An 11,636-nucleotide genomic window follows, 5' to 3' on the forward strand; every position below is an offset into this window, starting at 1 on the left:
CCGCAATCACACTTCAAAAAAATCAAAATCCGACATGAAAAAAGCGAAAATGACAAAGCTATAGATAATACAAGTACGTGCCTCAAGTACGTGCAACACTAGAACCATTTGGGAATTGCAACAGGCAAAGAAGTAAAATTTACTGTTTACGTTTTCAATTTATGTAAACAAACATGCAAGTATGCCATACAAATTTGTATTTGGAGAACGAAATATTGCATACTTTTAAGCTGATCATGTAAAGAACATGTTGCATGTTGATGTCTAAATTCAGTACCAAAGATGGAGAAATATCTTTTGTGGAATATTATAAGAAACACTACTATAATATTTCACATAAGATATTTCTCCATCTTTGGTACTGAATTTAAACATCGAGGATGATTCAAAGACGACATCATCTACTCGATATGTTTTATTAATAATAAAGGCGCCCTGATAACCATCATGCTCTCGAATGAATTTTTCATATTTCAAACCAATATTTTGATTATTTTGAATTTTTAAGTAATTAAGAAAAAAAAACATCACATTTTTTTTAGATTCACGTCCTATTTCTAATAAATTCGATCAATCAATGTGTGGGAAATGGAAAACAATGAATGGGCAGTCAAAAAAAATTTGAAAAATTTTTAAATTTGACAAAATTTTGTGACTTTGAAACTTGGGCAAACGATGAATTTGTATGGGCAATACAACAAAAATAATTAATACACTTTAATTTGTTAATAAAAAAAATCCTGAACCTGGAACCGTCGTCGACGATGGAGTCACTTTGCCCGAGCGTTATGATTTCTATTTGGTTTCACAGGCCATAAAACAAGGTACTGTTTCTCCAACAAACTACAATGTTTTGCATGACAGCATGGGTCTGAATGCTGATAAGATACAAATACTAACGTACAAAATGACACATATGTACTATAAATGGTCTGGAACTTGCCGAGTCCCTGCAGTTTGTCAATATGCTAGTTATACAAGTACGTCCAACACTAGAACCACTTGAGAATTGCAATAGGCAAAGAAGTAAAATGTACTGTTTATGTTTTCAATTTATGTAAACAAACCTGCGAATTTTATAAACAATAGACAATTTGTATATACAAAATTAACTATAGTATTTGTGATTCATGAAAATTTCGATTTCATTTCATATCACCAGAAGCTGTAATCAAAAGGCCCAACTATGAGTGACACGGAAGATAAAATTATGGAAGTAATTGAGGACTCACCATACCGGGCAAAGGTGCAGCAGCTGCGTGCTTTGGCTCCCTTTGCCGGGACATTGATGACGATCTTCAGGCATGAGATGACCGAAGATAAGTGGATAAAACTGAAAAACCTGGAGAGCGAGTACTACTACACTATGCAAATGATCATAATTACAATGCTAATCAAATCTCTTTTATATATAGCATGTCGTCGGCGATGGTTGCGTGCTATACCGAGTCCAGACTGACAAGATTGGAGACTATGCTTAACGAAGCCAAGATCAAATATGACAGTGTAAGTTGATAGTTTACCGTGGAGATATATCGATCTCATCAGACTTGCTAAATTCATTATTTCATATCATTTACAGTTATATCATCACACTGAGTTGATCGTAATTGATGACGATGCTTATCTTTCACAACAGGCTTTGCGTTGGCAGCCAACGAAAAAACTGAGAGTGCGTGTTGCACGTTGTGCGCAGTTAGAGGAAATGCTCAAGGAGTCTGAGCAAGCCAACAGCCAGCCAGTGGCTGAGCTGCAAGAAGAGTCGGTGTGGGGTGTCAGTGACACCCTAGGCATCAGTGGTGTAATTTTTTTCTGAGCAAAAAGCTGGATCAACGAAAAAAAAAGCTGAAAAAGCGGAATACCAGAGAAAAAAGTTAAGAAAAACCTGATTTTTATAAGGCAATGTACTGTATGTTTTTCACTAATAAACCCTCAGTTCCACTTAACATAACATATATGGGTAATTCTCTAACGGATATCATTACAAAAACAATAATGTACAAAAATTAAGCACTATGCTGAGCAACAAATAGGCACAGCGCTACCTCCTGCTCAATTGTTTTCGAAGGCGTTTTAGCAAAATTTATTTTATTTTTTTGCACAAAGCCCTCCATAGCACTGGTGTGTTTTTTTGTTGCAGCATGTGCACGCAAGTCGCTTAATTTTGCAGTTATGCTGCACGTGCAATAGCTGCAAAACACCCGCGTGAGGTCTGTAGGATCCTTCCTCATCCACTCCTTAAATTCTGTGCTCTGCAGCCAGACATCTCTCACTTTTTGTTTATATGATTCCTTTGGCATCGTTAACTTGATATGCCGCATCCGAATTTCACAACATTAGTGATGCAATAAGCTTTAATTTAGGGGTGAACTTTTGAGGGAAGTTACTCGATATAAGTAAATATCGATATTTTATCGAGAGAAATACATTTTTAACATTTCAGCCGTTAAATTCAATTTAAACATCTCTAAAATTTGAATAAAAGTAAACTAAAAAAAAAAAGCTGCGTAAATTTGCTCAAAAAGCCAGAATTCCCGCTGCCCGCTGTTTTCATATTTTTCCCGCAATCACGCTTCAAAAAAACCCAGATCTGACGGGAAAAAAGCGGAAATGACACCACTGTCTTAATTACGCATTGACAATGTGCCGAAACGCACAAGCAACTACGCATTGCCAAAATGCCAAAGTGCACCTACAACTACGCAGCAATGTGCCAAGACGCACGCACAGCTGCGCAGTGACGTCAGTGTGTCGAATCTGCATTACTTACTCTCCGACATATACATATACATACGCACATACATAATAATTTTACTCATACATACATACATGTATGATTTTCAGTTGAGCTGCATCTGAGCATCGTGTGATACTGGCGGTTAACAGTAGCAGCAACTAAACGAGCTAACAACAACAACACATACGCAAGTGCACATGCACATTTTTTTTTTTTAAATTCAGTACCCAGCCCTTAATGGTAAGTCAGACATAAACACATTCCTATATGCAGATATTGGACACGATCATGTGATGCTATTATATGTATTATATTTATTACGTGTATCAATCAAAACTTTTGAATAAAAAGAGAAGAGAAATTAAAAAGGAGAGAGCAAAACACTTAGTGTGGCCAGCTTACGGTTGGTCAAGAATCTTTTGCGTTGAGATATACCAAATTGGTATTTTTCCATAAACAATAAGGTTGCTACGGACTGTTTGTCCTCCCTGGGGCCGCGCCGGCTGGCTCATCGGTACTCAGGTGGAGTTCCATCCCTGGCCGGCAGTCCGCACAATCGATAATTCCACTGATACAAAAAAGCTGCATTAAAAACAGAAGAAACGCATCACTATCAAAACAAAACAGCTGCCACGCAATTTAAAATTGCGCCAAACAAAAGGAAATATGATAACAAACCATTGACGACGGTAAGTGCAAAGAAAACAACAATAAATACACCTACTGATCCATTTTTATGTTTGAATAGGGACCCAGTTGAACCCCGGCGTACCCACCCTGCCTGAGATGGCCACATCGGCGCCATCTTCCTTGCGTTGGCTACTACATCAGTGGCTGCTTCTCATCCGGCGTAGCGCTATGGAATTCCCTTCCCCTCCATGACGAGATATATTTATTTAAGTCGCTTAATCATCTACCTTGACCTACCTAAGAGCTCTTGGGATTGGTTAAGGGGTATATGGTTAGGTGAGATAATGCATATATGTAAATTCATACAGGTAATCTTAGATATCTCGCCGCGAATAATTTGTAATTAATTTGTATGTATTATAATGGGTTTTGTCGTCCCTACTCTGTCATTTTACAAGAAAATAAATGTTGATCTACTTTAATTTATTTTATTTTAATTTAATTTGGAATTTTCATTTACTTTGCTAAATTTATAAATTAATTAATAAATGAGCACATCGAAAAGGTCGGCAGAAAAATATAGACAACAAATCTCAAAAAATAAATTAATAGCTGCTTCCGTTTACGTAGCTTAGTACTATAGACGAGTATTTGACCGTGTCGCACTGGAGATCGGTACGAGAACGGGCCTGGCACTGATTCACCAGTCAGGCTCCTCCTCCTGCCTCAGCGTTGGCGGCGTCGTCTCGCCCGCTATCCCACGTCGTCGATGCTGCTCCACGTCGTTAAAGCGCTGATTGTAGCTGTTGGTGTCGCGCGCCGTTACACATTCGGCGTGGTAATGGGATTTGCGTCTGTTATTGGTGCTGTGATTCTTCCTCCAGACTGCACTTGCCGGCACTTTGGGCACAGAACAGCAACGTAATGAGCAAGGAAACCGGATCGTCCAGCACGATCTTGCGGCCGACCGTCGCAAACCTCGATCAAAATTCAACTCCTCGACTCAGAAAAGTCCACATGCTAACCTCCAGTGAAAAAAGTCATCTTTAACAGGAGCTTTTTTTAAACTTCCCTCCCTGGAGATGCCATTTCTTACCCTCTATTATCGCCTCGCGATATATCGATATACCAGAAAAACATTGATGGTACAATCGATATCGAACAACGTAAGAAGTTTTTATACAATTACTTTAAATCAAATATGTGTCGCTTAATCCCCTCTTTTTAATTTTTTTTTTTTTTGCTTGGTTGTGTTATAAGAATAAAAAAAGAGTGTAGTATTAGTGTCAATATTCTAAGTGTGTATAGAGTACATGTTGTATTTGTGTAACAACTACATACATACTATATATGTACATGTGAATCATTTTGTGTCTGCTTTTGGGCAACCGTTACAATTATGGATGAAGAGGGCAATGGGAAAAAAAGATGAATGGAATAAGTAGAAGACAAAAGAACTTAAAGAAATAAGAGTGAGAGCTTCCAAGAAATTTTAGTAACGACATACGACAAAATACTATTATAAATCGATACATCGATGTTGGCCTGAAAATTTCAACATCGATAGTGACATCGATACATTGACTGTTTTGACATCAAAGGCAAAACACGTAAATATTCTCCTATTTTTAAACAAAAATAAACATTTAATTTAATTAATTTAATTTAATCTCAAAAGATCCTTAAATGAAAATTTAGTTTATAAGAAAAAATGAATTGTTAGTTTATAAGAAACTGAAAACAGTGTTCTGTTATATTCATTTTAAGTTGTTTTTGAAATACATTTATTTACTTTTTTCGTTTAATTTTGATCGTTTTATAAATTCAAAAATGTTGTTCAATATAGTGATGGGAAACATCGAAAATATCGATAATGGGAAACATCGGGAACTGTCAGAATGACAGTCTACATTTCCGATAGTTCGAACAAGTCAGAGCAACTGACAGCTCGCAAGTTTAATATATTTCATTTTTGATACCCGTGTATTATAACTTTGTGCCGGCAGGAAATATATAGGTAATTCTCTGGTAAATGTCACGTGCGACCACCTTTAAAAAAAACTAAACTACAATTTTAAAAATAAGTGAAAGTTATTCTTAAAGCTTTGGATTACCACTATTTTTAGAGCTAAAATTGATTTTAGAAACTTGTACGAATTTGCTAATTTTTGCAATTATCAGAACAGAAAACAAAACAGAAAGAAAATTCAATAACCATTCTTCGCTCTAATTAAAGTACCAATCTAGAGCTATAGGAGTAACCTTTTCTTATTTTTAAAATTGTTTCTGGTTGTTTTTTTTTTTTTTTTTTTTTGTTCACTGAAAACTAGACAAATTTTATATACAAAATTAATTATAGTATTTGTGATTCCTAAAAATTTGGATTTCAGAAGCTGTAATCAAATGGAAGCAATTGAGGACTCACTACATCGGGCAAAGGTGCAGCAGCTACGTGCTTGGGCTCCCTTTGTCGAGCAATTGATGACGATCTTTAGGCATGAAATGACCGAAGATCAGTGGACAAAATGGAAAAACCTGGAGAGCGAGTACTACTAAACTATGCAAATTTTCACAATTACAATGCTAATCAAATCTCTTTTATATATAGCATGTCGTCGGCGATGCTTGCAGGCTATTCCGAGTCCAGGCTGTCAAGACTGGAGACTCAGCTTAACGAAGCCAAGGCCAAATATGATAGTGTAAGTTGATAGTTACAGTCAAAATTCATTATTTGCTAAATTCATTATTTCATATCATTTACAGTTATATCATCATACCCAATTGATCGTAATGGATGACGATCAGCCAACTAGTTCGCGTTGGCAGCCAACTAGAAAACTGCGTGTGCGTGTTGCACGTTGTGCGCAATTGGAGAAAATGCTCGCTGACACCCTAGGCATGCCACCAACTCGGCCGGACGAGGAGGAGATACTTGTGATCAACGAGTGCAAGCTGGAACAAAGCGAATATATGCTAAGCTCTTCACAGGCTGAGCGACTTGAACGCGCTACGATACCGCCTGCAGAGGCAAAGCCATTAAATTCAATTAAAACATCTCTAAAATTTAAATAAGAGTAAACTAAACACAAAGATGCTTAAATTTGCTCAAAAAGCAAGAATACCCGCTTGCCCGCTGTTTTCATATTTTTCCCGCAATCACACTTCAAAAAAATCAAAATCCGACATGAAAAAAGCGAAAATGACAAAGCTATAGATAATACAAGTACGTGCCTCAAGTACGTGCAACACTAGAACCATTTGGGAATTGCAACAGGCAAAGAAGTAAAATTTACTGTTTACGTTTTCAATTTATGTAAACAAACATGCAAGTATGCCATACAAATTTGTATTTGGAGAACGAAATATTGCATACTTTTAAGCTGATCATGTAAAGAACATGTTGCATGTTGATGTCTAAATTCAGTACCAAAGATGGAGAAATATCTTTTGTGGAATATTATAAGAAACACTACTATAATATTTCACATAAGATATTTCTCCATCTTTGGTACTGAATTTAAACATCGAGGATGATTCAAAGACGACATCATCTACTCGATATGTTTTATTAATAATAAAGGCGCCCTGATAACCATCATGCTCTCGAATGAATTTTTCATATTTCAAACCAATATTTTGATTATTTTGAATTTTTAAGTAATTATAAAAAAAAACATCACATTTTTTTTAGATTCACGTCCTATTTCTAATAAATTCGATCAATCAATGGGTGGGAAATGGAAAACAATGAATGGGCAGTCAAAAAAAATTTGAAAAATTTTTAAATTTGACAAAATTTTGTGACTTTGAAACTTGGGCAAACGATGAATTTGTATGGGCAATAGGCTGAAATCAAAAAAGTATGACAATTTTTTAAATAAAGCAAAATTTTGAAATTCTAAAGGGTGGACAATCAAAAATAGCGAATGGGCAGTCTGAAAAAGTCAAAAAAAATTTGAAAAATTTTGAAATTTGGCAAAAATTTGAGACTTTGAAACTTGGGCAAACGATTAATTTGTATGGGCAATCAAAAAAGTTGAAAACCTTCATATTTTTCAAAATTTTGAAATTCTGAGATATGGGCAGACTTGAAAAAACTTGAGACTACCGTTGTAGAGTTTTAGTTGTGTTCGTAGTGGGCGATTGATTTTGAGTCATTCATGCCGAAAAAATGTCAAAATTTTTCAAAATTCAAAATTTTGAAAACGAAAATTTTTTTTCGAAAAACAAAAAGATGTGCAAACATGGGCAAACAATTTTAAAGCGATTTCCGTAAAAACATTTTGAAAAAAAAAATTTTTATTATTTTTAAAGCAATGGGCACCAATTTTTTTTTAATATCTCAAATTACTGGACCCAGCTTCTCTGAGCTGATGTTAGGTTAGGATGTAAGGTTTTTAGGGATTCTACAATTGTTGATTAAATAAGCATTTTCAACTAAAATAGTAGTTTGGTTAATTTTAGCAATCGAAAAGTTAATAAAAACTCTGTTCACAAGAATTCTTTGTTGTGAATTCTATAACATGTTTTTTCTTGCTGCTAAACATAATACGAATATCTGCAGGATTTGTTATACTAGATTTACACATCAACGTACAAGCTTTTGCATATATGTTTATAGCATTTTATTGAACAATTGTTGTTGTTGTTGTTGTTGCTGCTGTATTTGTAGCTGTTTGTAGCACAATTTGTGCTCCAGTCAAGTCAAGGCAAAGCAGACAGTGTTGTCAAACGTCAGCTGGCACATGACATTCATTCTTTTCGCATGAAGCCACATCGAGCGAAGCAAACGAAACGAAACGAAACGCTGGCAAACGCTCCTCTGCAGCGTCGCTCAAAAGTTTCCATGTCGTCGTCCAGAGAAGACAAGCGGACACCTCTTGCATCCCCCAAACATGGGGACAACATGTAGAATGCTATTTTTTTTTTTACATTTTTTCGGAGACAGTGAAAACTTTTCATCTCTTTCTCTGTCCGTCTGTCTGTCCGTCTGTCTGTCTGTCCGTCTGCTGTCTGTCTTTGTCGGCTGCGCTTGACTGATATATAAAGTCGACAGCGTGCGCTGCTGCTGTTGAGGTGGCTGAATGATATAAACTTAATTGCGGAAATTGGGTTAAAAAACTTTGACACATGTGCGGGTTAAACAAATTTATACTAGCAAATACGTACTACATATATACATGTATGTGTGTGTGCGTGTGTGTGTGTGTGCGTGAATTGTGGGCGATGCCGTTCATTGACTTTACTTAAGCCAGCATTTGCAGCACTCTAACGGGGGCATCATGGTGAAAGTTTATCGTGCCACACGTCTCACTCGCTCTCTCTCTCTTTTTCTCTCTCTGTCTTATCCTGCTCTCTTTGCCACGCAATTCACGCCAAAGAGACGGCAAAGCAGCGCCCTTGAAGCGTTCACGCTTCCCATTTTGTGCCCGTTGTAATGCAATTTTATTTCATTTCATTGAAGGCAAAGTTTTCCCGTCGAATTCTTTTACTTTACTTTGGTTTTCGGTGTGGTGCCATTTTTTTTCCCCCGTTGTCATACCCTCGAAGAACTAAAATCGACAACCAACTTGGGTGTTTTTATTAAACTAAATTCAAGAAATTTTAAATGCATAAAAGTTATTTAACATAACAACTTAAACCATCAGCTAATAAGACTCTGCTTAAACTAAACTCTCTAATGAAATAAAAAGAGTATCCATTAGTCCATCACATTCGTGTAAAGCTTTTGCACTTATTCTTTTATCCACCTTTTTTTGGGTTATTTTTTCTCGTGCACTTGGTCTGTCTTTTATGCTCGGTTTGGTTGCTGGGCTTGGCAAACGACAAATTTGCCTTTAAATCGGACGCCTAACCCCAACACGAAAATCTGCCCCTCTCTCTCTCTCTCCCTCTCTCTCTCTCTTTCACTCGTTTCGCACACACACGAACTCACACTCAAACAGACGCTGAAAGAACAAGCGACAATATATGCAAATCTTTGATGTAAGTAATAATTTCCTTCCCCTATGCATGAAAACTTTCGTATTGTAAATTATGAGCGTGCGAATATTGCTTTTAGCATTTGAAAACTGTGCAAAACTGCAAAACTTTTCGACTCTGATTTTACCATATGCGTAGCATGTGCGTTACGAAAATGGATAAAAGGGGCTATAAAGCAAAAAAAAACATACATATATAGATAAAAGTAAAGCAAAGCAAAGCAAAGTGATGGAAGATAATCGGCAAGCATAAATAATAGCTTAAGGCTTAAGATTCATTGTGAGTGCATCAATTGAAATTCCCCATCGACAAAAATATGTTAGTTGAAAATTGAATAAAAAGCTTGCAACTCTCTTTGCGGACTTACCTCGTTGCAGATGCGTGGCAACTCTGGCGAGCGAATCGCTTAACTGTAAATGGAGTATTCCATTCCACGTAGAGTTTATTTAGGTCAGTTTGCAGCTCAACCGCTTAACCATTGAATGGGGATAAGCATAAGGCAAGTTACTGCAAGTAAATTGAAATGAAATTGATTTTAAATCATTGCAAACAAATAGGCAGTTAATCTTGTATGTAATGTATATTTCATTTAAATTATTATCTCTGAATAAAAACAAAATAAAAACACATAAGAATGATACAGCAATGTGGGTTCGACTGTGAAATACCCGCTACTCAATTTCAACAAAAGCAAAGCAAGCACAGTGCGGCTTCATTTTTAAAATATACTGTAAAAATCCCTAAATATACCAACTGTTATATTTGGTACATATATTTAGTATATTGACACCGTGTAGATGGCAAAAAAATATATACAAAAAATACTGAAATAGAATAAGGGATATATTTAGTATATATGTATATTTGGTATGGCGGTAATCTATGAAAAGTGGGAACAACAAATATCAAATTTTATATAAATATAACCGAAATATACCTAAAGCTACTTATATACCAAATAAATACCAAAGACTATATTCGGTATGTAAGTTTGGTGTATTGATACCTTATAAACAGCGGGTATAAAAAAAATAAAATTAATATACCAAAAAATATTGAAGTAAGAGATTTTTTTGATATATGTATATATATATGTACATATATATATCTTTGCGTATATCAATATTCTATGGGAATACAAAATACCGAATTAATATATCATATATACCAGGATATATCATCTTGACTTTGTAGGTAGTGGAAATAAAATATACCGAATTGATATACCAAAATATACCACAAGGTTTACTTGGTATATTGTTACTCTATGGGTAGTGGGACTAAAAATACTCAAATAATATACCAGAATATACTAAAAGCTCTACTTCGTATATCGATATCTTATGTGGAGCAGGTATAGAAATGATCAAAGCAGATTATCTTAAAGCTTGCGCAAATCTTATTTAAAAGTCAATGCTACTATTTTATCCCAAAATTAAGTAAAAATGTTGTTAATCAGAGTTGAAGCAAATATTCAGCGGTATTTCGATTGCTCGCTGTTAACTCACGTAGCCAAGGCTGAAAGGTCATTTGCAAGCTGAGCTGTGCTAAGCAGCTGAATTGCTGAGATGTTTATGAACTGCCCGAAGCAAAGCTTAAGCTTAGTTCTAAATCTTATCGGAACAATCAAAGAGCAGCACTTCAAGGCGCTGTGTCGCCCACTAAACACCTTCAAGCAGCAAATGCAATTCCTTTAAATGGAATGCTAGAATGAGGAGCAAAAAAAAAACCGTGAAATTTAAAGCAGGCGAAGAAGTGAGTGAGGAGAAAATGCAGCTGGCGGTCCTCGAATGTTGGCCACAACTGTGGGCACATGGCACATGGCTCTCTCACCGAGAGTTGAAGCTCTCTCTGTCAAGTGGCAGGCAGCCTGCCTGAGCCTGGACGTCGTGGACTTGCCACGGACTGTTGCAACAACAACAACAGCAACAACAACAACAACTGCCATGCTTGTGGACATTTTCGCACTCGCATAACTTTGACGGGAAATTTTTGCAGCATTACAATTAACTGGCTGGGCGTCATAGAGTTGCCACGGCATCGGATGACAGGGTAGTCAGCACACACACAAACACAAACACACACACACACACACACACACGGTCGTCAGCAGGGTTGTCAGCCTTGTCAGGGTTGTCGAGGAACGAGGTTCCTTCAACTTGTTTTTTTTGTCTTGTTTGGCTGCTGCGCCTAAAAACCGCATACGCCAAGGGGGCGTGGCACTCCGAGTGTGTGTGTGTGTGTGTGTGCGAAATTTGTTCCATTTTACGCTCTCTACACAAAAACA

General features: G+C 36.4%; 1 protein-coding gene across 1 annotated transcript; it reads left to right on the forward strand.

Annotated features, from left to right (window-relative positions):
* Positions 1–5,278: 5,278 nt before the first annotated feature.
* On the forward strand, positions 5,279–6,439 carry LOC133848795 (uncharacterized). The gene is made up of 4 exons (XM_062284489.1): positions 5,279–5,395; positions 5,758–5,913; positions 5,976–6,066; positions 6,131–6,439. Exons 2-4 carry the CDS (start codon positions 5,771–5,773, stop codon positions 6,437–6,439), a joined length of 543 nt encoding a protein of 180 aa, XP_062140473.1. The 5' UTR covers positions 5,279–5,395; positions 5,758–5,770.
* The last annotated feature ends 5,197 nt before the right edge of the window (positions 6,440–11,636 follow it).

Source organism: Drosophila sulfurigaster, chromosome X (genome assembly GCF_023558435.1).
Source record: "Drosophila sulfurigaster albostrigata strain 15112-1811.04 chromosome X, ASM2355843v2, whole genome shotgun sequence".
In the NCBI taxonomy this organism is placed as follows: Eukaryota; Metazoa; Arthropoda; class Insecta; order Diptera; family Drosophilidae; genus Drosophila; species Drosophila sulfurigaster.